At 50.2% G+C, this 26,299-nt stretch overlaps 2 protein-coding genes across 3 annotated transcripts in view; one reads left to right on the plus strand and one right to left on the minus strand.

Moving 5' to 3' along the window:
- The window catches only part of ADGRD2 (adhesion G protein-coupled receptor D2), a 68,880-nt gene extending 48,712 nt beyond the window's left edge, over window positions 1–20,168 (plus strand). The window contains exons 25-27 of one of the 2 annotated variants that reach the window (XM_077835779.1): window positions 938–996; window positions 4,633–4,663; window positions 5,536–5,768. In XM_077835779.1, the coding sequence (XP_077691905.1) occupies window positions 938–996; window positions 4,633–4,663; window positions 5,536–5,561 (116 nt within the window). In that variant the 3' untranslated portion in view covers window positions 5,562–5,768. Of the gene's footprint in view, window positions 1–937; window positions 997–4,632; window positions 4,664–5,535; window positions 5,769–15,563 lie in introns of those variants that run through there. The other variant, XM_077835781.1, reaches the window with a different exon arrangement.
- Window positions 20,169–23,801: 3,633 nt separating this feature from the next.
- The window catches only part of NR5A1 (nuclear receptor subfamily 5 group A member 1), a 51,398-nt gene continuing 48,900 nt past the window's right edge, over window positions 23,802–26,299 (minus strand). The window contains exon 6 of the mRNA XM_077835935.1: window positions 23,802–24,049. Coding sequence (XP_077692061.1) covers window positions 23,802–24,049 — 248 coding nt within the window. The remainder of the gene's footprint in view (window positions 24,050–26,299) is intronic.

Genomic DNA, 26,299 nt, shown 5'->3' on the forward strand with positions numbered 1-26,299 from the left:
AACAATTCCTGCTTTTTGCACTGATTAACATCCCTCTCCTCTATGGCCATTCATACAGTCACAGAAGCTCAAATGTTACCTTACAATATGGAGCACAGATATCAGAAGTGAGATTAATGCAGGGAGCATCTCACAAGCATTCAACAGACTCTAAACACTTTTTCTTATCATTCTAATACCTCGTCTGTCAATAATGACGGCATCTGTCAGTGTCCATTGAGAGACATGGGCACCTGAGCATCAGCTGGCACCAGGTCTGCCAGCATCGTAGTGGACATGAATGTTGTTAGGTTTGTGTTCCTTGGAGTGAGAGAGAAACTTTGATGAAAATATAAATACAGCACTGAGGGGCTGTCTGGCTCCCGAAGAAGACAGTGGTAGAAGGCCAATTGACTTCAATGGGATCAGTCCCTATTGTGTATATGGGTCATCCATGCATTCAAGGCAAGCGGATGTGGGGAATCCTCAATCCATAAGACACAGCACCAGGAGTGACCTGAGCCATTTTGCCAGCTAGGGCAGAAAATGTTTTCAGTGTCTCCACCCCCAGTGCCTTGGAGGTGGGAGGGAAGTTGAGGGGCACAGCAGCATGGTGCTCCTGGAAGTTGGTGCCTAAGGCTTCTGCCCCTGCAGCTGGCCCTGAACAGCATGGCCTTCCTTCTAGTCAGAGAAGCATGTTGGTACTTTAACATCGATTTATATGGGGGGGAGAGAGCCGGAAATCGAGAAACTAGATTAAACTAGAGAAAGAAAAGTTCACAGGCTCAAACCGATTGGCAGCTCTGAAAACTAGCTTGCAATTCTTCAGTCAGCCCGGCTGGGCCCTTTACTTCCTTGGGAGATACTTTGGGGGAATAAATGATAGAGCCCTTTGAAAGGAATGCACATTTCCATTCTCCAGGTGTATCCACATTCATTGTCTCACTTCACACTTTAGGAAACTTTGGTGCTAAAATTCCTATGGGGATTTCCTCAATGATGTCACCAGAGAGACCGGTACGTAATGTCTTGAATTATTTTCCACCTTTCATATGCAGAATAGATACGTTGACAGGAGTGCGGGAGTGTTGTCTAGTGTTTATAGCAAAGGGCTAGGACTCAGGACTCCTGGGTTCTATTCTCAGCTCTGTCACAGATGTCTTGTCTTATCCTGGGTAAATCACGTAATTGTCTGTGGCTCAGCTGCCCCTTTGCTAAGATGGGGTTCATATCAGTTACCTCCTCCCTGGGGGAGTTGTGAAGGTCCATCAGTGGTGGTAGCAGACTTTGTGAGCCATGTTGGTAGCACTGTAGGTATGCGCCTCCTGCTAAGCATTGATTGGGTTGGGAAGCTGAAGGAATTTACCCCAGTAAAAGGACCCTGTAATGAAGTATCTGAAGGCTGCAAATCACTGGCCTATGGAGGGTGGTGCAGCAGATGTGACAAACAATAATGGGGTGAAATTATGATAAGAAAGTGCAGCCTGTTAGACTGAACAGTTTCTTGCCAGGAAGTTGGCCAAGGGAAAGGGGTGGAAACCCCGGGGCTCAGGGCACCGCGAACTAGACTAGACAAAAGGCCCTACAAACATACAGAATGGAACAGCCCTGCACTATCTACTGGGAGTCACAGCAAACAGCCTAACGTCTTCATGTCTAGGGTTCTCAGACAGCCCCAGGAGGGCTCCTCAGGTGAGGGTGAGCTATGGACTCAGACATGGGGGGGGGGGGATCTCACTCTCTGGTGTAAAGTGGCCCATGTAGCCCCTTTATAGACATTGCCATCCTTCATGCTCTACCCCATCGTACTGGGCTTGCTCGAAAGCAATCAGCGCACCTGCCACCCATGCGAACGAGTAAGGAGGCGTCTGTCTATCCCTGCCCTTGGAAGACAAATAGTAGAAAGAGAATCAACTGTCTGTGTGTTTGGGGGATGCCCAGCTCCTGGATATAAAGGGCCCTTGTCCTGTTAGACCCATTTGTGCTGACTCCTGGACTGCAGAGGGAAGGGAGAGATGCGGGTTGGTTTGACACATGAGCAGTGGGGGAGTCTCTCTGCTGCATGTTGATTCCTAGTTTTGTTGGTAACATTTGTGGTCTCTTTTCGCCATTCTGTATCAGAGGGAATCAACTCCCAGGTCTGTTTATAACAGGGGCATCCATAAAAGCACAAATGGAACTGAGCAATCAGAATGAAAAGACAGAAATGAGGTCATGGCTACAAGCCTCCCCAAAATGAAGTAAGTTAGAAAAGGGCTTGTGGTGTGTTTCAGCACCCAAGTTACGTTCTGTGCAAATGGGATATTGTTCAGTTGGCCCATTTCATTTCCCAGCATCTAATCTTCTACCAAGTTCAACAAGGCATGCTGTAAAGTGGAGAATAATTTAAATGTGACTATTCTGATACCACTTCCATTCCCACCACTGAAATGATTATGCACTGTTCTGTGCACTTGACATAGAAGTTAACTATAGTTTCTTCAGAAAAAAACATAATGCTATTTTCATGTGTGGAATTTACCAAAGGGTCTAGATATACACCAAAATTTCTCTCTCTCTCTGTCTCCTTTATTGCTTTTGAAGTGCTATCTTCTTTATCTTACAGATAACATTCTGTTCTATTTCAAGGCAACTTAGTAAAATCAGTATTTATTGTCTCTCATGGTTTATTTTTGTTTAATGTTGCTATTCTTCCGGGTGATAAATACCTGGCAGGTTTTCCAATAGGTGCTTTTCTGACCCAGGCAGCTGCTGGCTCTGTAAATTAGAACCATTGCTAAGCTACTTGGCACAAAATATGAGACATGAGCTAAAGAGATTAACCAGGAGGCTTGAGTTTTCTAATGCACAGGGCATTAATAGAGGAGCCTGTAGATTTCCTAAATGCCAAGGCCACAGCACTTCCTAGCTGGTAGACTAGGGGCAAAGATAGAATTAGCTTGATTCCATGCTGGGGTCATCCAGAGCTTCTCTTTTTGTTTGTTACTTAAATATTTTTATTTAAATGTTTTATTTTCCTTTTCTAAACAATACAAATTCAACAACAATCAAAATACAAAATTCCCTAGTATCCAAGGAGCCAGTGTGGGAGGAAGCAAAGCTGAGCCAGTTTGTTTGTTTAAATATTCGTTTGTCTTCACAAGTGACTTTTTGCAACTCTTTCATGTTCTCTCTTCATGAACGTTTGAGCTCCACAAGTGACTGCTCAGGAAACGTGAATTTTGAGGCTGATATACTGTAAACATTTTTGAATGTAAGATTTGTGCATTGTTGCAGCTTGTGCTCTGTGTGTGTTAATGCACCATGCAATTGACTAGCCTGCGGTGCAGGTTAGTTACATAAGTCACATGTATTGTTTCAGCTCCCTGACTGAATCCCTTATGTAATTGACGGGCATGAGCTGTGAATTCAGAATGGTATCGTTGAACATAGTCTCGTTCTGATTAAGAAGCCATTTTTTACAATAAATCTGAAAACACTTACAATGACAAAATGCTGTGCTCCCTTAGGAGCAAACATCAGAGTGTTTTCACTGCATTCACTTCACGTTGTATTTGACAAATTTTTTGGTGAAAGGTTTTGGGGTTTTGGCACCTCCAATGTGTTTAAACCCCCTCTAGCCTCATGGTGCTTCATTGTGCCCCTTGGGTGGACTGTGCAAACATTTCAGCTGAACAGCGGTCATCACCATTCACTGTCATCTGGCTGAACAGGGCAGCCAGGACAGGTCCCCACTGGAAGTAAAACTGATGATGATAAGATTAAGAATAGTAGAACCTAGAGGCTGCAGCCGGCCAATACTGTTTTCCTTAAGAAGAGATCAGGTTGGCCTCCTGTTTTGTATCAAAATATCTGAATGTGAATCCTTCCCACCCTTGTCAACAGCGCTTAGGGGACAGAAACAGCTCTGCCATTCCTGTCTAAAGTTTATCATTTAAACAAACCTTGTGATTTTTAAGCCAATCTTGTGGTTGTTCGGAGCCTGCCTGATTTGTGAATGCGTGGGGCTGGCGATGCTGGGAAGCCATTGCCAGGATTAGGCCTTAAATTAGTAAATATTTTGTGGAAGAGAGGGTGGAGGAGGTGGCCCCAGGGTGCCTTATGGTGCAGGTGGTCTTTACTAGGGCCTGGCTAGGTCCCACAGCCGGCTCTGGGGGGTCCTATGCTCCATCCAGTGCAGTCAGAGATGGAGAAGCTGGCTTAGGTCAGCCGGTCTGGTCCTCTCTTGCGTTGGATTGTTCTGTATGTCCTAGCACTGTGCCCAGTCCACTGCATTGCCCCAAGCAAGGACGGGAGCCCCACTTTCAGCAGAGCTTGCTGCCAGTGCAGGTCTCTCATGCCTTGGGGCGCTCTCCCTAGGCACGCGTGCTGGGCACTGGGGAGAACGCCCAGGAGGCACCCGTGGGGGAGTTCACCGAAGCTCCGTGAACATGAGGGGCAGGGTTGTTCCCCTAGCTGTGAAGCCGTGGAGCTGCAGGGAGTGATGGGAAAGGAGAGCGCGTGCAGCAAAGCCCCTTTTGGCTGCACTGGTGGCAGGGAAAAAGCCCCACTCTGACCTGGGGAATGTGGCTGTGAACAGATCTGGGCTCCTGGGGGCTTGGAAACTCCCTCCTTGAACAAATCTCAATTAACGAGCATTCTCCCCTCTTTCAGGCTGTAGAGCTGACAGCGTTCAAATCCTCAGGTAACTTCTCCCTCCGTCATTTCCTCTTCTCTTTGTGCTTGGGATAAATGTCTTGCTGAGTGTATTAAAAGTCATCTTGCACCACCTGTTTCTGCACTGAGGAGGGCTGGCTGCAGAAAGGGGGGATCCATGCACACAGGCAGAAATGTTCTCCTCATTCTGTTTTTAATTACAAAATATGGAGTTTTGTCGAGACTGCAACATTCAAACAATCTCAACTCAAGTGAGATTCTTGAAATTTCTTGAAAGTTTCTTGAAATTTTGGGGGGGGGGCATATTAGAACTGGAAGAGGTTCTGAAAAGGGCAACAAAAATCATGAGGGGTATGGAACAGCTTCTGTATGAGAAGAGATTAATAAGACTGGGACTTTGCAGCTTGGAAAAGAGACGAGTAAAGGGGGATATGATAGAGGTCTATAAAATCATGACTGGTGGGGAGACAGTAAATAAGGAAATGTTATTTACTCCTTCTCATAACACAAGAACTACGGGTCACCAAATGAAATTAATAGGCAACAGGTTTAAAACAAAAGGAAGTATTTCTTCACACAAAACACAGTCAACCTGTGGAACTCCTTGCCAGAGGATGTTGTGAAGGCCAAGACCATAACAGGGTTCAAAAAAGAACTAGATAAGTTCATGGAGGATAGGTCCATCAATGGCTATTAGCCAGGATGGGAAGGGGTGGTATCCCTAGCCTCTGTTTGCCAGAAGCTGGGAATGGGCGACGGGATGGGTCACTTGATGACTCCCTGTTCTGTTCATTCCCTCTGGGGCATCTGGCACTGGCCACTGTCAGAAGACAGGATACTGGGCTAACTGGACCTTTGGTCTGACCTAGTATGACCGCTCTTATGTTCTTATGTCCACAGAGCACTGTATGGCCCAGCCGCAATGAAATGCCACATTTCAGACTGACCTGGCTCTCAGCTAGGAGACTCCCTTGCTGCACAGGCAGGGCTAGTGCCAAGGAAGCGATGTTAGCTACCCTTGCCCTGTCCTGGGCCTCCTTGCATGCACAGCGCCATATCTCCCAGCAGCTCGCCATCTTGTGTTCCTTGCATCCTGTTTCACTGCTCTGCAAACCTCACCAAGCCCTGCACGTACCGGCTGTGCTCGAGACACCCAGAGCCATGCTTTGCTGAGAGCCGTCTTGTGTGCCCATGCCACATCTTGCAATGGCCAGCCCGCCTCTCCGTGTTGAGAACCCCTGCGCTCCTGTATGCACACCTTTCTTGCTATCTCCACTACCCCTCTCTATGCTGCACTTTGCCAGTCACCAACCCCTCGTGCCACGTGCTCTGGAAGGAGCGCTGTCACCGCCTGTAGCTGCTTAGAACAGCTTCGTGTGCCGGATGGGCCAGATATTTGAAAGCACCCACATTGCGCCTGCACCCAGTGCATGGAGCTCTTCCCGTCGAAGCACAACGCCATCTGGCTTTCCTTCGGGGGGGCAGTGCCAGGTGCGGCGGGATCATTGATCGCTTTGCTGGGAGGGCTGGGCAGAGGCACATTGCGCTCTTTGCAGAGACTTGCTGACTTGGGGAATGCTAAAGCCGCCTCCCCGCCTCCCACCCCCCAGGGAGATAGGGCTGTGACTGAAGCTGGGTGACTGGGAGAGAAAGTGCTGTGGCCGGCAGGTGAAGCCAGGGAGGGTGTGGGTTGGAAAGGCCGGATTTCCAAAGGTAAATGCAATTGCTTAATGTCCTTCTCTTCTGAAATGCTTTGCCTAGCCTGGTGGGGCAGATCTTGGCCCCTGTGGTGTGGAAACACTTCATGAGAAGGAAAGACCAAGGCCGGACTAGAAATCAGCAGAATTAGAAACTGACTCTGCCCCTAAGCTTTGCCTCCTCACTCTTGGGAGCCCAGAAGGAAAGATGGGCTAATCCTTCTGTGCTACCTGGGTGTCGCTCCCTGCCTCGGTTTCCCCAGCTGTACAATAGCACTACCCTACCCCCCAGGCATGTTGTGAAGATAAATACGGTAAAGAGGAGGGTGCTCAGATAGTGGGGTGGGGGGGCTCTGTAAGTAGCATCAATAGACAGAGAGTGAATTCTCCCCTCTCCAGAGGCTGGTGCTCCCTCCTGCTGCCAAGGGAGGGGTTTCACCTGAGAGCAGAGCTCTGCTCCTGTCCTTTGTCCCTAGCTGGGCCAGTTCCAACTTCCCCTGGCTAGCTCAGCCCACCACTCACTTCAGATTTGCAGGAGTTTCCTGGGCACAACCAAAGGAATCTGCTCAAGGTCACAGCTCCAAGGAGGTGAGGCTTCTGCCTGGTACGGGGCGGGGAGCACTTTGCTGGACAGCTGTTGAAGGCAGATGCCATGCTTAGAAATTCCCACTGCTGTGCCCAGAAGCTGGCCCCCATCGGTTCCCAGGCAGCCAACTCTCTGCCTTGTCAGAAGTATGGCAAGAGACTTTGACTGGATTCTTCCATTATCTTCACCAGTCTCCCACTATTGTGCTCAGCTGACAGAGAGAGCAGGTTTGCTGGCTGGGCTGAGTTCAGGGACCCAGCCCGTGCATCCAGGCAATGCAAACCCCTCTCTGCCCCCTGAGTGCATTTTTGAACTGGCTATTGGTGCCAGAGCCCTTTATTAGCTTTGTGAAAGGAAAATCTGTCACCAGCTGATGCTGCTAGGATCAAAATTCCTGCCCTGAGCTATAGAGAACCTGTGTTTTTTGAGTTCCCAAAGCCAGATGCAGGATTGCCCAAGGGCAAAGATGGCAGCAAAGCACTGAATGCCCCATCCAGATCAGCCCTAATGTGCAGGTAAAGCTAGGGGGTACCTCCCAAACTGAAGGGGTCTGAGGAAAGATTCTTTTCCCAGGGAGCGGAAGTGAGGTGCAGTGGTCGAAGCAGGAGACTTGACTTCTAGCCCAGACGCTGCCGGTGATTCACCCTGTGACCCAATCATGCCTCAGTCTCTTCCCAGCCCCATGTCAGTGTGCAGGTGATGACATTTACCTCTCTTGGTAATGGCCTGTGAGAGCTTTGGGTGACAAACGGCTGACACGTGCCCCGTATTATGCGGAGATGAATATTCAGCTAGCCAAGGAGACGAGAACTGATGAGACGTAGATTGCAGACAACAGAACTACTGTGTTGGAGAGGCAGGGGTCTTAGGATCTGGGGGCTTCTCCGCAAGCCCCAGAGGAATGGTAAACTGGAAATTGCAAAAGATTGGGTAGAAAAGCATAGGGCAGTTCCTAAAATGGCCAGTATGCCAAAGTCCCTTAAGAAGCCAAAGATGCCTGTGAGGCTGCTGATTGAATTGCTGTTCTGCAGCAGAAAATGGTAATCACCCTTAGAACTGTGGCTGTTGCATTGGGTTGGCTGGCATAGAATCAAAGAAGCATAAAGCATGGCTTCTTTGTCTTTATAATCACTAATGGTTATTAATTAGTAACACTGCCTGGCTGGGGTGCCTGGCACTACCTTCTAGGAGAAGAATTTTAAAGCATGTTACACCGCCGCAGGAGTTAAGGCTCACAGCGCCCCAGGGAGGTAAGTCAGGGCTGTTCCCTCTATTTTACAGCTGGGCAAATGGACCAAGACTTTTCATAGATCCCAAGGCCAGAAGGGGCCACTGTGGTCATCTGGTCTGACCTGCTGTATGACACAGGCCAGAGAGCTGCCCCAGAATCCTTCCTAGAGCAGATCATTTAGACAACATCCCATCTTGATTTAAAAGTGGTCCGTGATGGAGAATCTACCATGCCCCTTGGTAAATTGTTCCAGTGGGTAATTACCCTCACTAGGTAAATGACTTGCCCAAGATAACACAATCAGTTAGTGCCAGAGCTGGGCTTTTGCCAGGCCGGTAAGTAGAGAACACGGCTGCACGCAGGTAATGCTGACATTTCTTCACCACTGATGGCAGAAGCCCAGAGCCTTGCGCATGTTTAGGCTCCTAACTTCAGTGGTAATCAATGGAGCTGGGGCAGAGTCCAGTCTGTGAATATTACTTACCTGAGCCTTCGGTGAGATTGATCCTTGTCTTGCTGGGCTTGCAGTTTGGCCAAGGCGTCCTGGTCAGCTCAGCGTGTGAGAGAATTCTTTCCCCCCGGTGCATTAGCAAGCCCCACTAATGCACACCTCCGACTGTCCAGATGTGTTTGAGGACTTCTGAAGCCAGCAGTTAGACAAAAGGAGGGCTTTGTGATGCCTCTGTCATTGAGGGAGACAAAATGTATCAGAGTAAAATAAATATTTCCTTTCTGGTTTAAATATTCAGTGAACACAAAAGCCTCTGCACAATGTACTTTGTGTCCTAAGATATTTTGTGTCCCTTTCTATCTCACAGTCAAACATGATTCAGTTCTCAAGCGCCCTGATGACAGTTCCTCCAGGAAGATATTGTCCAGTGGGGATTGTTTTGTGCAGTGCTGGTTTTATTCCTCTTAAAGACTATGAAAAGGGGAAACTGACAGAGACTGTGTTAATGAAAGGCACAGTGCCTTCACCAAGGCCCATCTGCATACATTAACTCCATAGGCTCAGGAACTAAGCACCCCCAACTTTTATGCGGAACTCCACTCCCAGCCCTGCGTGCTGGGTCCCGGCCCCGCACCTCCGCTTCAGGCCCCGCACCCAGGGGTCCCAGCCACCACCCTGCGCCTCTATTTCTGCCCTGCAAGTGGGGGTGCAGGTCCTCTGCCTCCACTTCTGGCCCCGCATGTGGCTGAGGGGTCCCGGCGGCCAGCCATGCTCCCGCCTCCAGCCGTGGCCCCAGCCTTGGCCCCCCCGAGACACGACCCTGCTCCTGGTCCCAGCTCAGGGGGAGGGGACGGTCAGGGGACTGGCTTTCAGCACCCCCACTATTTAAAATGTTCCAGCACCACTGATTAGCTCAGATTTAATTTTTTTATGGCTTCTTTGCCTGGTTCTTCTGAGAACTCTTTAGACTAGATTCAGGGTATTGGCACCTATCACCGCTACTACGGGGATTGGGACTGTAGACATGGCTGGGATGGATGGATAGATGGATGTTGTTTTTGTACTGTTAAATCCGATGAAGCTTTTCTGGGATGTGGTTACGTAGATGGCTGTAAAAGTTGGCCTGGGACACACCTTGCATTGGCGGGACTCCAGCAGCTGTTGGTCTCCGGATGACGTTTTCTCTCCATGGGGAAGAAGTTGTGCAGGGTGCGTTGAACCTTTTATTTTAAAAAAGGTGTCACCTGGAAATGTCACAATTTCCCCACATCTCGGGGCAGAAATAATCAACCACGGGGCACATCAAATCGTTAACCTGAAGAAGCACATTAGGTAGTAAAACATAAACTTTAAAGTGTGTCAGAATAGAGCAGGATAGTGAGGCACAGGGCACCTGCTGCTCAAATGCTTTCCTGTGGGCCAGTTGTAGCTGCTCTGACTCCCTCCCCATCTAATCCCAGTGCTTCTCCTCCTGGCTCTAATGTAAGGCCACATCCGCCTGGCGACGCTCTGGAATACTGAGGCAAATCAGTTAAAGGGGTGAAGTCCATGTGCATAAATTAAATCTGGTTAAACCCCAAGTAAAGTGACCGAAAACCTTGTTTACACTGAAAATTGTTTTTCTGGTATAGCTAGATCAGTTGAGCTATATAGGGAAACCTCCTAAGGGAGATGCAGCTTAATCGGCAAAAGAGAGCTTTGCTGGGATTGCTAGGGCCCCAAATAGGCTAAGCCATGCCAGCCAAAGGCTACGCTGGGGCTTTTTCCAGCATAGCTGTGCTGACTGGAGGTGTATAATTTTTTTTCACTCTCCTACCCAACATAGCTACGCCAGAAAAACTTTCTAATATACCAGTGAACTAAGGCAATTTTACTCCTGTCTTAGCACATCCAGACAGGGTTTGATATGCTTTCGTTTATGTGCATTGGCTTCACACTTGTTAATTTGCCTGAACCTTCTCGGGTGCCTCTGTGCAGTTCTGGGTAAGTGAGTCTCTGGTCCAGTGCAGCACTTCCAGGGACAGTGCTCCCCAGTGCAGTGAGGGCAGTCAGGGGCATCTTGCGCTCTGTGGACCCGCTCGCTAAATCCCCTGGAGGAAGGAAATGTAGGCGTTCGGGTCACAGAAGCACCTGCAGCAGATCTATAATACGTGTGCTCTCACTCGCTCACACACTTTCAGACTAACCTGCAGATTAACAGTAGGCAGGTGCAGTATTTTTTCTGAGGGGAACCCCTGATGCTGCCTCCACTGCCATGGTGCAAACAAAACTCACTCTTTTGTCAGGCCTGCAGGCTGCACCTGTAAGAGGCATTGCTTGACCCCAGTGAGGAGCAAGTGAGTGAAACCAAACAGCTCCTTAAAATGGGCATTGCCCCTTGAATTGCTTAGAAACACCTCGTCAGCTGGGAAGCTTTGCACATCCACCTGCACCAGTGTGACATGCACGAGGCACCGAGCTCTCTGAGAATTGTGCCTCTCTGCTACAAAAGCCACTTAGCCACCTTTTCGGTTTTTCCCTCCCCCTCCCCCCCCCACGAGTCCTCTTACAGCGCTGGAGCCCAGACAGTGAGTTCTCTACAGACTTGGGAGCTGCTCCGTGTCTCGGGGCCAGTGTTGGGAGGTGGGAGAGAGCCTGTCTCTTTTAGGAAGTTAGCCCTTTACAGCCTGTGCATATCGATGCTCCCACGGCCTGATGCCTCCATTTGGCTGGCAGTGTGGAAAACAGCAGACTGCTGGGGCTCCTCCTCACATGGCTTGATAGCTTTTTCCCAGCCTATCTAGGTATGTGCCCAGCGCCCAGCCCCCCAGTATCTGAGCACCATTGATTTCCATGCTCTGCTTTAACAGCTCAGTCTGGCATGGCTCTGAGTCCCCTCAGCTCCTGCTGCTGTCACGAAGGGCTGGACTGGGCCCTTCTCATGGTAGTGTCAGTAGAGATACATGGCTCAGGATTCGCTACCCAGTCACGCTGAGAATGGCCTGCCCTGCTAAGGGCTTGTGCAATGTCCAGAACCAGTGTCCCAGCACGGCCCGGCTGTAGTCACTGCTGCTTTCCTGGGGTTTAGAGACCTGGACCTGGCGGAGCAAGAGCAGAATGGCTGCTTGTCCTCGTGCCCCCTTGTGCTGCTCAGCTAGTTGGGTTGGGCTGCAGGCGGCAGCCTGGGCATCTGAGTTCTAGTCCTGACTCTGCCTCTGGGGAAACTCACGAAGCCTCTCTGGGTCTCCGTCCCCTCAACAATACACTGATGCTTGATCTGCTTCAGAGGCGCTCTGTTAGCTTTTCCATGGAGCCCCTGACAAAAGGGCCCCAGAGGCAGCTGCACCAGAGACAAGTCTGGGGAACTTGCAATGCTTGGAGCTGGTCAGGGGCCCTGGCCTCTACTCTGTTGGCCTAGGCTGCCATAGATCCAGTGTGGTGTGCCAGGTTAAGGGTGAGAACACCTGCTATGCACAGGGTGATGTGATGCATCACCCGTTAGTGTGCACAGCGAGTCCTGTTGGAGATTTCTTCCCTCCAAGCGTTACACCAGTAAGGGATGATCTGGGCCAATGCAACTGTCTGTCACTAGGGCCCACAATGCTGGCTGCATTATCCAGGCTTGAGTGAGGGAGAACGACCTTGGGTCAAGCTCCTCGAGGTGCTGCAGGTGTTTCAGAGGCTGGGTGGGGGTCACACCCACTGGAAAGGGAGGAATTAGTTGTATTTTATAGGCAGGTTACCTGACTTATCTAGAAAGCCTGGGGCAACGCTGGGATTAGAACCCTGGAGTGCTTTAAAGCTAGTAGAAATGCGCGTGCTTACACACCTGCATGCCCGTCCCAAGTTGTCCCCTAAAATCCACAGCCCAGCACCTTCTGTGCACTGCTGAGATTTATGTAGCAGCCCCTCTGGTGCCAAGAGCAGTTCCTGTAGCATTCTCCAGGTGCCTGCGGGACTCAGCTTTGCAATTCTCCGAGGCTGAGCGTGACTGAGGAGCCCCCTTCCAGCCTGACAAGCCCTCTTCCACGCCCCCATAACCACATCCGGCCCAATGGGCAGCCCACTGCAGCTGGACTGTCAGGGTGGCAGCGGTGCTATGAAGCACTGGGCACAAAGTCAAGTGCCTTCCGCCACGCAAGACATACATGAGAGGTTTCAGAGTAGCAGCCGTGTCAGTCTGTATCCGCAAAAAGAAAAGGAGGACTTGTGGCACCTTAGAGACTAACCAATTTATTTGAGCATGAGCTTTCCATGAAGTGAGCTGACATACGATAATTCTCCAGCTCTACACTGCCTGGCCGCCCCCAGGGCAGCTCTGACACAGCACAGCTCCTGGGTACATGGCCTGATCAGCGAAGGGTAATGTTCAGCTGTACATAACTTCTAGGGGCTGGCTGACGTCAGTGGGAGCAAATCAAGGCCAAGTGAGGCAAGAGGCTATAGTGAATGCAACTCGTTAGGCATTGCGTAAAGCCAGCTCTAGTGACGGCAGCTGCTACATTTCAGCCTAGACTTGGCCTGGTGCTGGTGAGTGTCCAAGGGGCAACAATCCTACCCTGGCCCCCAGGGGGGCTGCAACAGATTCTCCCCAGCTCCGACTCCTGCTCCAGCCAGACCTAAAGCTTGTCATAAATGATACTGACGACAACCCAGGAGGCTAACAATTTTAGAAATCTATTAGCAATGGTCAAAACAACAAAAAGCAAAACATCACACAAAAATTTTAAATAATTTGTTTAATTTTTTGAAATTTGTATTTGAATGTTTGTGTTTGTCTTCATGGCTGAAATAAGAGTTTTTAAAATGAATTTTTTGGTCAGTTTAGTCTCGCTCCCACATTTATTTAAAAAAAAACATTTTTGGCATTTTCTTACTTTTAAAATGATAAATGATACAGTTTCAACACAAACGTTGCCAAACAGCTTCTGTGCAGAATATGTTCATGATGAAAAGGGGCTGTTAGTTTACTTTGGAAATTTCAACCAGCTGTAATGATTATTAGCAATCTGATGGTAGCACCTCCAGGCCCACACTGAACCACATAGTGAGAGCCAGGGTCTGCCCATAATGCCCACAAGCTAACGTGACAAAAGGGCCGAGAAAGGCAGTGCCACCAGCTTCTTTTGCAGAGTGGGACCTGAGGCCCAAAACAATTATTCCCTGGCCTAAACTCACACCGGAAATCAATACCAGGGACCGTAACCAGCTCTTCCAAGCAGTGGGCCAGGACTTTAACCACAAAGACAGTCTTCCCCTCAAAGCCCTGTCCTAGTGGTCGCTTCTCTTTGGTATCATATTCAAAGCCACTCATGACTCATAACCATGATCTTTTAGTAGCCACCTATTTTGCTCAAACTGCCTAGGAAAATCAATTAAATTAGCTCTATAAAAGTGTTAGTGGCGGGTACAGTTTCTAAGCAAAGCTACATCACCAGGTAAGAGTAAGACAATTCGAATGGAAATATTGTGGCCAAGTTTTAAAAAAATATTTAAAGTAAGATTATCGCAAATTCTCTTAATTTAGAGTGGGAGCCAGCTGTCAGCTACAGATCTCCAGTCCCCCTAGACATTCTCTTGTCCTGCCCCACTCCCTCCCCCACACCTCCACCTGATATTAAGATGCCTCACAATGAGCTATTCCCCTGCTAAGGACGCAGTTCATGCTGAGAGGCCACACGTTTCTCCCGGTAGCGAGCTCTGCCCCGCTGTAGAAAGCTGCACATTAAACGGAATAGCCCACAGCGATTCATGACACCCCATTACGTAGGGGGTGTGGGCCAGGCAGTTCACAGATTTGTGCAAACAATAGGTAGTGTCTTTCTTGTCTTGGCAAACAAGAGCTCCACATCCTCCATCTCGTCAAGTGATGGCTTCATTGTTTCCCTATGATAATTTCATTATTCCCTTTGAATACATTGTGTAGGTTGCTAAGCCACACATAGCAACAAGTGTCTGCTTGTCTCCATGACCCAATCCTTCTGTGATCAATATTAAGCAGCGCTAACAAATCACGTCTCATTAAATAGTCTCTTTTTTAAAAAAAAAAATCATAACCTATTAATCTGAGGTATCAAAAGCTGACTGGACATCTGATTGCTTCTTAGCTGGTCAGGGAAACAACCAGTGGGAATAAATACTGACAAATACAGCCATCAGAACTGCCACAGGGTCCATCCAGCCTGGTAGCCTGCTGCTCACAGTGCCTGGCACCAGATGCTTTAGACTGGGGTACAAGGAGGCCCTTGCTGGCCAGCTAAGGACTAGCCTGCCACAAGAGAAAGTTCTTCCCACCCAGTCATTCAGAGGTTGCTTCATGGCCCAATGCAGAAGGGTTATAGCCGTCGTAAAGCGACATCATGGCCAATGTAATTGTGGCTGTTCTCATTCGTATAACTGTGTAAGGCTCTTTCTGCAAATCCTACCGAACACTTGGCCTCTGTGATACCTCTTGGCATTGAGTTCCACAGATTATTTGCTGTGGTGGTTTTTCTAATCATCCTTTCTATCAGTTAAAAATTCTTGACTTTTAACTTCATTGTTATGCAAAAAAGTAAATAACAATAGCTCCGAACTGTTTTTCTCTAAACTGTTATTTTAGTGACCTCTAGTCTGTTATGAAGCCCTTCTCCTTAGCCACGGAGTCTACCTGGGATGGAGGTGAGGGTGGGAGGCAGTGGCGGGGCAGGGGGGTGGAGGGGAGAGAGACAGGGGCATCAGCAACTGACCAAGCCAGGGGAACTGGCTGTGCAGTGTGAGTCTAGGCTCCTGGATCCATAATCTGGAAGCTTTGGGTTTTCAGGGCCACATTTGCACACCAAATAAAGGCTAAATGCCCCTGCTGTTGCAACACTTAAGACCCCACTCCCCTTTTCTGTGAGTAGCCCAAGCCCCGTCTCTAGCAGAGGGCCAAGCAAGGCACGTCCTGGATGGGATACAGAGGCTCTCTGCACACTGACTAACGCACTCTCTCCTTGGATTTAGGGTTCTGAGAGGAGCTTTTCCAGATGACGCCCAGTCCCCCCTCCTCCTGGGCTCTCCAAACAGAAGGCAGGTCCATGGAAGCCAGGCGCAACGGCCATCTTGATTTCCTCCTGGAGAGCCACAGCCTCCCACACAAAACTGCTGAACTTGTGCAGCGAAAACCAAGGCAGGCCTGGGGATCCTGCCAGGCAGGAGGCTTCCCTGCCCTTCTCCTCACTGGCCATCCACACGTGACCTATTTCCCATGCACCTGGCTGCTGTTCCTCTCTGGGCCTTGGGTAGGTAGCACCATTCTGCTTTGCTAGTCTGCCATGAAACGGGGAGGGACAAACTTTGAAAGGCTCAGCTAAAACACCCACTCGAAAGCTGTTTTCCCAAATGGGATTGGAACCTCATTGGTTTGGTGGGGCTAGTAAGCAAAGCTACCCTCCAGCCCCAGGCTGGTTAGTGTCCCCCGAGGAGAGGTGGGGATTGCAGCCCCATTTCCTCACTGGATGCATGCCTGCTGAGTAATCAGAGAAATGTAGGGCTGGAAGGAGCCTTGAAAAGCCACGAAGTCCAGCCCCCTGCACTGAAGCAGGACTACACAACCTAGCTGTGATCCTGTCGCACCTCCCAGCCAGCTGATGGCTCCGCCAGCTTTCCCTGCCCCCGTCTCTTGCCTGTTAGAACAGTTAAAGCTCACAGGCTTTCCATACCGGGGCAAAAACCGAAATGACTCGTTCCATGAAAATACCATGCAGGGCTCTGGGGCGGCTGAAGGCTCAACATGAGCCAGTCAGTCAGTGGGGCATGGCAATTTGTGAAACGGTGGGTGTAACATGGGGGCAGAACTAGGTGTGTCTAGCTAGAAGAGTGTCGTTTCTGGCTCACTAGCCAGGGCAAGAACCAGTCCTTTAATGTTAGCTCTGTCCTTCAGGCACTAACTGGGCTGGAGGCAAAGTGAAGGAAAAGGTAACGCGCTCTCCTTACCACTCACTCATCTAATGCCTGAGCACGTCACGTTAAAAGGCAGCACACGAGGTAGCCCTGGCACCGCCCGAGCCCCCTCCTGTTCTGTCCGCACAATAAAACTTTCCCTCCCTCACCCGCAATGCTTGTACGTAGTCTCGCGTCAGCCGGCTTTCCATTCGTGTTGCTGCTGCTCACCCAGACGTGCTGGGCTTGGTGCAGGAATCACTTGGTGAGAGTCTCTGGCCTGTGCCTTGCAGAAGGTCAAACAGACTGCTCGCCATGAGCCCCGCTGGCCTTAACGGCTATGAAGGAACGGTATTGACCACACCTCTGAGGGCCGCGTCAGCCCATCAGCTCAGCATTGTTTCTCCAGATCATGATTCAGGAGCGCAGTAAAGGGTGTACTGCAATCAGTGGGCTTTAATAGCGTGTTCCTGAATTACTGTAGATTCCCCAGGTTGCCTTGCTAGGCCAGCCCAGCTCTAGATGGATGCCACTTAGCTGGACTCACTTAGCTCACCGATGCGCAGCCCAAACAAACAGCAGCATTGAAGCCTTGTGGGGGTCTCCCTGAGACAGCCCCTATTTCACTCTAATCGCAAGGGGCTTTATGTGCCCCCCAGCCTCCTCTTCCTTCCCCTTTCTAACATTGCTTCATGACAGTGTGCTTCGCCCCCTCAGCGGATAAACCGCTCCTGCCATGCGCTAACAGCCCGAGAGGGTACCACCAGGTGTGTGGGAGCAAAGGCCTAAGTCCCCCTGCTCCCCTTAACCTGTGTTAGTGAGAGAAGATTAGTGGAGACCTGGTGAATGTGTTCAGCAAGACACCCTCGCGCCTGGCCGCAGAGGTTAGTAGGCTGTTGGAGACTAGCAGGGTCCTTTCCTGCTCTTCCAGGTTAAAAGCCAGGGCCTTGTAGATGAACAACAACAAACCAAACCTGCACGTGCTTTGTCTCCTTGCACCGCTGGTGTCCACAAATGGCCAGCAATAACATGACCTGCAGGCCATGAAGTGCAGAGGGAAAGCAAGGTGTGTGAACAGCAGGACCAGCCGAAGTGCTGCATTGTAAAGGACCGTTTGGATGCCCACCGCTGCCCTCAGCAAAGGGGGCCGGTGCAGTGCGAGGCACCTGTAGTGTCCCCCTCACAGCTCCTGCCGGGGGTAGACGCGGGGTGCTTGGGAAACAGGCTCTCTGAGGCAGACGGTAGCTGGGTTTTGTTTTGTTTTTCAGTTTTAAACCAGCTAATTTTAATCTCCCTGTATGCTAGATGGCTGAACTACACTCATTACCAGCTGTCTAGTGGAGTGCTGCGCAGAGGCAGAGGGCGTGTTAGCCTGCCCTCGCTGGTCTTTGCAGCAGCCGATTTCTGCTCCTGTGTTCCTCGGCACAGAGCACACGTGCGCTCAGTATCAGGTTTGCTGCATATTATAGCTGAGTAAAAGCTGATTTTAAAGACACCGGGCTCTGTGATTTGGCGTTGTTTAGCCTCATGAAGAGTCACGTTACTGCATGTTAATATGTCCTGGTTTAATGACAGGCAAGGCAGGCATTCAGCCTACTCTAGCTTTACCTCCAAGGAAAAGCTGCCTTCATGCTGTGGCTGACTCCTGTGGACCTGATCCATTTTGCATGTCCAAAGGCCAGCAAGATGTGACACTGTTCCCATCCAGCCCCCGTAGTGGCTGTTACATGCTAGCTCATGTGATACACTAGCCCCCAGCTGAACGGTTGTTCACTGAAGCTATTTACTCTCTGCTCAGTAACATAGTTTAGACACTGCCAAGCACGGACTGGAGCTGGAATGAGTCCATAGAGTCAGCACCGGAGTGGGACAAATATTCCGTCTCAAAGGCCAGCCGAGCCATGGGCCCTGCTTTTCAGAACCCTTTCAAAGTAACCCACGCAGCGGTTATGCTGAGAGTTAATGAGCGCTTTGTGTAGGATGCAGGCCTTTCCAGCTAATGGCCACCTCCTTCCCAGCAGACTATGGTACAGAGGGGTAACTACACTGTCTTTTATAGCCCTGATTCAGCAAAGCACGTTAAGCATGGTCTTTGGCCCACCCCCACTCAGCAAAGCAGGGCTTTAAGCATGTGCTTAGTTGTGTTCCTGAATCAGGCCCATAGGCCAATAGAGGCATTATTACCTAATTCGTTCAGCTGGTACCCGGACAATCCCAGTGCTGAGTGAAGACACTGTGGGCACTTCCTGCCAGCGTCATCCGTGTTCCCCATGGTAGCACTAAAGTAATAATAGAAACTACCTGGTTCTGCTGTCGTGTGGCCCGTCAGGAGCTGAGTATACTCCTGAAGCAGCGTTCTTCCTGCAGCACTTTCCAAATAGCATCAGGAATCACTTCGTCTGCTAGTTTTCTGGGGCCAGAACTTGGCAGTTGCTTGTAAGAACTCCAGCAACACTGCACCTTGCATGTGTGACTTGTTAGCTTTGAGGCAAGTGTTGGTTTAGTGCAGCATGGAGGCTGTTCTCTTCATGCTGTCTCCCCTCTTGCAGTCTGATCCAGCTCCCACTGGAGATAATGGGAGTGTGTCTACTGATTTCAGTTGGGTTTTGGCTCAGGGCCTTGAAACCCTCCTGGTTAATTACACTCCACTGCAAGACCTTTGAGCCCAAATTGTCAAACCAGGTGACTGAAGACCCTGTGGTAAGGCTTTATACATAGTTGCCATTATTGGACAGTGTCAGCAATTGCCCAGCCAGTTGTTTGTGTGCGTGTGTTGCTGACCCACAGGCACAGCTGCAGGGTTTGTGTGTACAAATACAGGTAGGCGCACACCCAGTCACAGTACATGCAGGCCGTTATTTGGGCTTTGCTGTCGCCTAGCTGTGAGTTTTCTCCCTAGGGAGGTGTGGTGTAAAAAGCTCTTACAGTTGTATGAGAAGGGATTTTGCTGGCTTGGTATGCCTAGCACAGCCTGATAATTATAACTAAGAGCCATGTCAAGTGGTTAGTGCCTAAGTTAACTATCTCCCCTAAACCCTGCTGCTCTCAAGATCACTTGTTAGGGTCACTTGGCAAAGCCACTCTGATCCTATGGAGAGAAGAGCCACAGACGTGCCTGTGCATAGATGTGAGCCATATTCTCCATGAGTACGAGTGTCACGGTCCTGCCTGCCTGCTCATGAAGAGGGCTCAGGTGTGCAATGCCTATTGCCCCCGAGGTCCAGCATGAGCTGCGGCAGAGCAACGGGCTTGAAGGTGCGACTCCCACACAATATCCCCAAGGTTCAGGCAAACTGAGAGCCGGGTCCTGGGTGGCTCCTTGGAACCAATTCAACCCTCGTCTCTAATTTATTCTTCCTAAGGATACCAGCTAAGTTACAAAGAAGAGGAACCCCAGGCAAGTATCCTCAGGGTTGAGCACTGTTTAACGTCATCATCTGCCCTTCAGTTTGCATGGTGTTGAAACCCAGGAAAGTTCTTTGCTCTGCTGCAGAAAGCAGCAATGGAACGAGATGTGACAGCAATAGCCACCCAGCAAACAGGAGTTAGAAATACATTAAAAAAAAAGGCAGAACCTGTATTTTTAAGTGAATTGCAAAATTTATTACAGTGGTTTGATCCTGACAAGAACATTGCTAACAACCTCCTGCCAGAGAGGGAATGGAGAGGGCGGAGGGGAGAGAGACACTTAAGGACACTTTGCATTTTCTGAAAATAAAACATATTTTAAATCCCAAACCGTATTCCCCAGCTCCTTAAATCCACAAAATACAAAGTGAAACCGAACCACGGCCGTGGAGAGGCAAATGCATGAACATGTCGAAATGCAGAAACAAACATGCTCATCTGCATCTAATAAGCTTCCAGAAAATGAGCTGCTTATAGTCACAAAACTCTGCCAAGAAGGTAGGCGGCAGCCGTGCACAAGGCCTGCAAAGCGCCAAACTTCAGGAGAAACCGCGTTTCTCTGGGTACAAAAGTCCACTCTAAACAAGCACCTGGAATGGAAAATATATCGGACCCCACCCCTTACAAAGGGCCATTATTCACCAAGAATATGACCTGTGTTGACAGGGAGCTTCAGAACAGGGAGCACACAGCAATGTCGTTTAAGCCTGGCCTGTGCTGGAGCCTGGGAAAGGTCCCGTGTTCAGGGAATAGTAAAGGACAGTTGAGCTGAAGTAAACCAATGTGGCACCCAGAATAAAGCACCTTCTGGTTTTACCTTGCCCTGCTAACTAAAGCGGGAGGGGGATGCATCCACGGTCAAAGGGGCGCTCTTGTATCTTCAGCTGTTCTCACCTCCCTGGGTGGGAAAGCTCTATTAACTGACACACATGAACATGCTGCCAACGGACAGACGCTGCTAACCAGGGCTTGAAGCAATGCACTGCTGGGTGGCCAGGGTGATGCTCGGACGTCTCACCATTGGGCTGTAGGTTATGGTCTAATTACTCCCAGCCAGAGGAAGCAGGCAAATGGGGAGTGGAGTAGAAACCCTACTAACCAGCTCAGGAACCCAGGGCAGCCTTTATGCACATGGCCGACACATTTGTACTATGGCCGCTAATTCAGATGCACACACAGAAGACCCAGAGAGCAGAAAGAAATCCCTTTCTTCTCATCTTCTCTCTGGAGGCTCTGTACCCTGCACTGGCTTGAATAGCACGACGCTCAGAAGGGCTGTGGCCAGTTCATTACCCAGCTGCAGAACCCCTGGGCCGGCACTTTGTGTCACCTGGTCCTATAGCCTCCAGCAGGGTCACGTGCTTCGCTTTGACTTCAGTGTCCAAAAATGGAGGGGACACTAAATAAAAACGTGGAGGAAAATACAGCATGAGTGAGCCAGGAGAGGCAGAGTGGAAAGGGTACAGTATGGTGCAGCTGGGCACAGTGTACAGGACCCTGAGTAGAATAAACAGAGAAAATGGTCAAAAGGGACTGACTCCACTAAGATAGTGCTCAGGTGATTGATTGTATTTGGTGCTAGGCTACTGCCAAAGGTTCCCCCGGATCCAGCCCATGGGAAGCATTCCCTAGAGCACGCACGGAGCAGCTGGTGAGATGTCACAGTCAGAGTTGTCATTAGATATGGTGAGAAAAAAATGTCCTTTGATGGTTACCTCTTACCCCTAGTCTATTTCCTGTGGCGCATCTCAGCCCTGTTCATTCCTGCTAATTCTGCCACGGGACACATACCAGGCATTATGTGGAGAAATCCAATAGGTGGGTTCAGGAGACTGTGCTTCTTGATTGACTCTCCGACTGGGGGAGCTGCACCCCAGTTGCTCTGGTCCCTAGATTACAGGAACACAGCTGGTGGCCAAGAAAGCACCTGAGTGGGAACGGGGAATGTTGTGATGCAGAAAAGCAAGGGAAGCTGCAGCTGGAAACCTTCCAAAGAGAGTGAGATGGGACTGGAGGCGGGAGAAAACCTTCCCGGAGATGGAGGCTGAGCTAAGAGCTGGGGCCAGAGCTCAATGGAGTTGCGAGTGTCCCTGCTGAAATGTCAGCATCAGGGCCAGACTCTGCTCCATGGTGTGACCAGGGTCACTGAAGCAGTTGGAATGGAGCCGCTCTGGATCGTCCCTGGCATGCCTGGGTGTTGCAGGTCAGTGTGCAGGGGCCAACCTGAGGCTAAGGGCTGAGCACTGAAGCCATAAAGCACAGTTTGAAACTCCAGGATGACACCCCCCGTCCCTGGTGCCCTGCTGCCCACCCGCTGCAGGCAGCCCCCTGGACACTCATTAGCAGGATGAGGCAGAACTTGTAATCGCTGCTGTGCCGGACTGGGGGGTGGGGTGAGTGCTGGCCCTCCCTGTTAGCCAGCCACAAAACTTGAATAAACAGCACTGTAGCCAGTCAGGAAGCTGCTTATTCAGAAAGGGAGCCTTTGCCACCCACCCCTGCACACACAACCGGCCACATTCAGCTCAGCAACAGCCCGGTGCAGTTACACCAGGGAGGAATTTGTCCCAGCAACCCTACTCTCCACCCTGCTTAGAACGAGGAATGGTACGTTCCACTGCACCTGCATCCCTCAGTCCGAGTCTGCACCTGCTCTTCACCCCACGGGGAATGGGGCAGCTCGTGGGGAAAAGGCTGGCTCTCCACTGTCCAGTTCCCCGTTCCTTCCTGTAACAGTCTCCTGATTCATGTAACTGCAGGAGTCCATCAGCCCGTCCTAGGGGCACACTCGCCTGGCCAGCCCGCAAGCAGCTTCCAGCCCAGGGGGGTGCAGGACACAGGCTAAGAGATGCAGAGACGAATGACTGAACGGAGGAGCTGCGATTTCTCAGCACTTGGATACTATGGGGCTGTGCTATAATATTGACCTCAGAGAACAAGGCGATTCCCCAGTCAGAATGTGACCAAAAGTCTGCTAAGGCCCCTGACGCTGCTCAGCCGGCCTATTGCTACAGCTGTGTACTGGCTGTGGTGACACGGTGACCCTATCTCAAGCACTGTCTCCTGACCCAAAATGGGACTCTCATGGCTTTCCTGAGCTCTGGGGCTCAAAATCCCAGGCCCGCCTGGGACACAGGGCAGGAGCAGGATGGTGATATGATCATTTCTCTTCCCTGGATTTAATGGCTGGATCCTGGTACATGTAGGTGGTTGCATTTCCCCCAGTACCATGTCCCAGTCTATGTCCATTCCAGGGGGCTCTAGCATCTCCGTTCTGCAAACTATTCCACAAGGCAGTCTCCCTGCTCAAACCCTGCAGGCCCATTGCTTGCTCCACAAAGTGTTTCACCCCCAGGGAGGTGGCGACAACCACAGAGCATCATTTGGAGAAGCCCTGGCCTGTCGGAAGGCTAAAACCAGCAAGGTATCTTTTTACCTCTCTCTCCCCGCTTTGCAAGTGGGGTCCTGAGATATGTTTGTGGGCAGAAGGTGAGGGGGCAGGGTTAGGGCAGACAGCGGCTGAGGAAAAATCAGTCAAAATGAACATAAATAAGAGAAAAGCCATTTCTAAGGTTTAATCCTCCACACCCTGGAATTTGTGTTAAGCCAAATCGATGCTATGTAGTCAGGGAAAGCCAAATGTAGGACAGGCAATGGTCCCAGAAGGGCAGTCCGCACAGAGTGGAACATATTCGTCTTAGAGCTGTTAAACCATAGTTACTGTATATTAAAATAAATCATCTGAAACTTTCCAATAGTACTGGTTAAATATAATCACCGGGCGAGGCGGCGATGGACAGGCAGTGCTGCTAGGCCCGCCCCCCCAGCTTCCTTCTGCCTCTCCTGCATGCTCCCAGCAGGGAATGTCTCTGAGGAGCTCCGTTGCGAGTCTCTTGTCGGGACGAGCCACACTCAAGTCCGCTTGGCATGCAGCATTTCAATGAGCAGGTTGTTGCAAGGCACCTCCCCGCTCAGGTGCTTGTGGTAGAGGTACTCCTCGGCCTGCATGCTGAGGGAGCGGATCTCAGCCAGCCGCAGAAGGAGCTGACGGAACTTGTCTGCGGAGTGAGGGTAGTGGCAGATGGTGTACTCCAGCAGAGCTGCGTTGGCTTTCTCCTGAGCATCCTTCGACAGGCTGTGGTTTTCCAAATATTTCACATCTGCAACAGGAAAACAAAAGGCAGCGTCTCATGAAATGGCCCAAAGCGCAGCCCTGTGTCACATTTACATCAGACCCCATTATGGACCCACAATGCACCTAGACACTGGTCTCTAAGAACGCTGCAGTGCTGCTCCAGACAGCACTTCCTCCAGTCCCAGGGCGGCCGCACGCATTCCAGGGGAGATGCCCACACCTGGTGCTCTTCTGCGGGGACGTTCCTATTATTGTTGTTTTTCTGACTCTCAGGTAAAAGGGATTAAGTCTACAAGAGGCTGCTCTTTTTGTATGGAAAAGCATAGCATTAAGGGACAACAGGAACCTGGGAGGAGACAGGAAAGACTGAAGGACAGAAGTGCTTACATCCTTCTGCTTCCATCTGTATCACCACCACTGCAATGGTAGGACACTGACTGTGAGACACACCCTCCTCTGATCTCTGCTGGGTGCTCTAAAGAAAGATTAAATCCATCCAGTGTGCCACAGGGAGGGAGGAAATCCCGACACCCTGCCCCCCACATTCAGCAATGAGTTTAATGCTGAGCATGTGAGCCAGTTCTTACGTGTGCGAGTACTCTACTGAGAGGCCATTGCTGTCCAAACAATCGTTGCACCTGATTGAATCTGCTAGCACTTTTGAGACAGAGAATTCCAAACCCTGATCTCCCAGCAAGTGGGAAATAAAGCCCTGCTCCATTGCCAGGTTCCCATCAAATCCTGCAGGTACCGGGGTGGGGAAGGGGAAGGAGTTTTGGGGAGAGTTTCTTGTGGACCGTCCCACAGGCCTTAGTAAGGTGGTGAAGCATCTCGGCGACACTCTCAGAAAGAGAGCTGGGCAGCAAATGTTCATCAAAGAGTTTTCTCTATGAAAAAATGTGAAAAAAACTTGTTATGCTTTTTCACCTGTTCTTTGACCTGCTTGAGTCATGAATGCACGAGGAACTGGCTTGCAGCTTGAGGAAAGAGGGTGTTTGTGAGAGGGAAGCACTCTGGGCTGGAGGGAGGGGACTAGCAAGGCCACACAGGACCAGCCTCGGGGTGGGTTTTGGTGTTCTCTTAATCAGTCAGCCCCCGAGAGAAAAGAGAGTCTGCCGCAAGGGGATGAGGGCACCAAACCATGAAAGTGGGCAAGTCATAGCAAGGCTATGCAGCCGAGTACAAAGCACTGGGAAGAGGAACGACTGGAGGTGAAAACATTCAGCTTAACAGGAGAGGTGGGAGAGAGAGTGTGTGTGTGTATATATACACATGCATGGGGGGGGGGGGGGGGCGTGTTCTGCGATCCACAGAAAAGGGTGGGAGAGAGAGAAGTGGCATAGCTAGAAAATGGAATTGTTCTTATTCCGTATAAGGGACGGGAAAAACCTAGGCAGGAACCCTGCCCCTTGTTATAAAACAGAGTAGCAGAAGATAGATGAACTACTAGAGGACCTTAGGGACCTTTTCATCCCTCATTTGTATGAGCAGAACCATGGAGGATACTGCAGAGCCAGCGGGGTACAGCCAGAATCCAGGCAGCTAAACAGCTGCCAGGTCAGCAAGTTCGCAGCTTCTAGAGCTGATGAATTTTTAATGGCTGCTGTGCCCACTTCCATCTCACACAATCAAAGAAAATCTTATAGGCCATTAGCCTTAGAGCTCATCCATTTCTGAATGTCTATGAAAAGATTGGCTTAATTCCCTGATAAACCTGGTGTTTTCAATGTGGCAACAGAGCTCAGCAAACATAGTAACCCTGAGCCTTTATGCCTCGCAAGTGTCTAAACAATTCTCCGGTAACACTGTTGTTGCCTGGAACTGGGCTTACTGAAATGCAAGGCAGAAAGCTCTCCGGTGCGGAGCCACTACCTAGCTACTGAGAGACACAACTCCTAGCACATTGAGCTACATGAGCACCCCCAGATTATCCTTATAATCTGCACACCTTGCTGTGGGTTTCAAATCAGTAAGACCAGGATGCCGCCCTGGTAAAAGATCATGATAAAAAAAATCACTTAAAAGCACTCGCTGCTGTTTGTGAGAGAAGAAAACACAAACCCACACCCTGGCTTTCGTCTGTCCCTAGTGGGGCTAATGCCTGACTGTAATCCTATTTTCCATATCAAGCCACTCTTCAGTCAGGTACTTCTCGGCAGCCATAGAGACCCATCTCACGTCCACGATCTGCGGCTCTGCTATCTTGGACTGTGACCTCATAAGCCAAGCAGGGTTGATCCTGCCCACAGCGAGGAGGAACCTCTTCCTCCAGGAC

Source organism: Eretmochelys imbricata, chromosome 16, assembly GCF_965152235.1.
Source record: "Eretmochelys imbricata isolate rEreImb1 chromosome 16, rEreImb1.hap1, whole genome shotgun sequence".
Lineage (NCBI taxonomy): Eukaryota > Metazoa > Chordata > Testudines > Cheloniidae > Eretmochelys > Eretmochelys imbricata.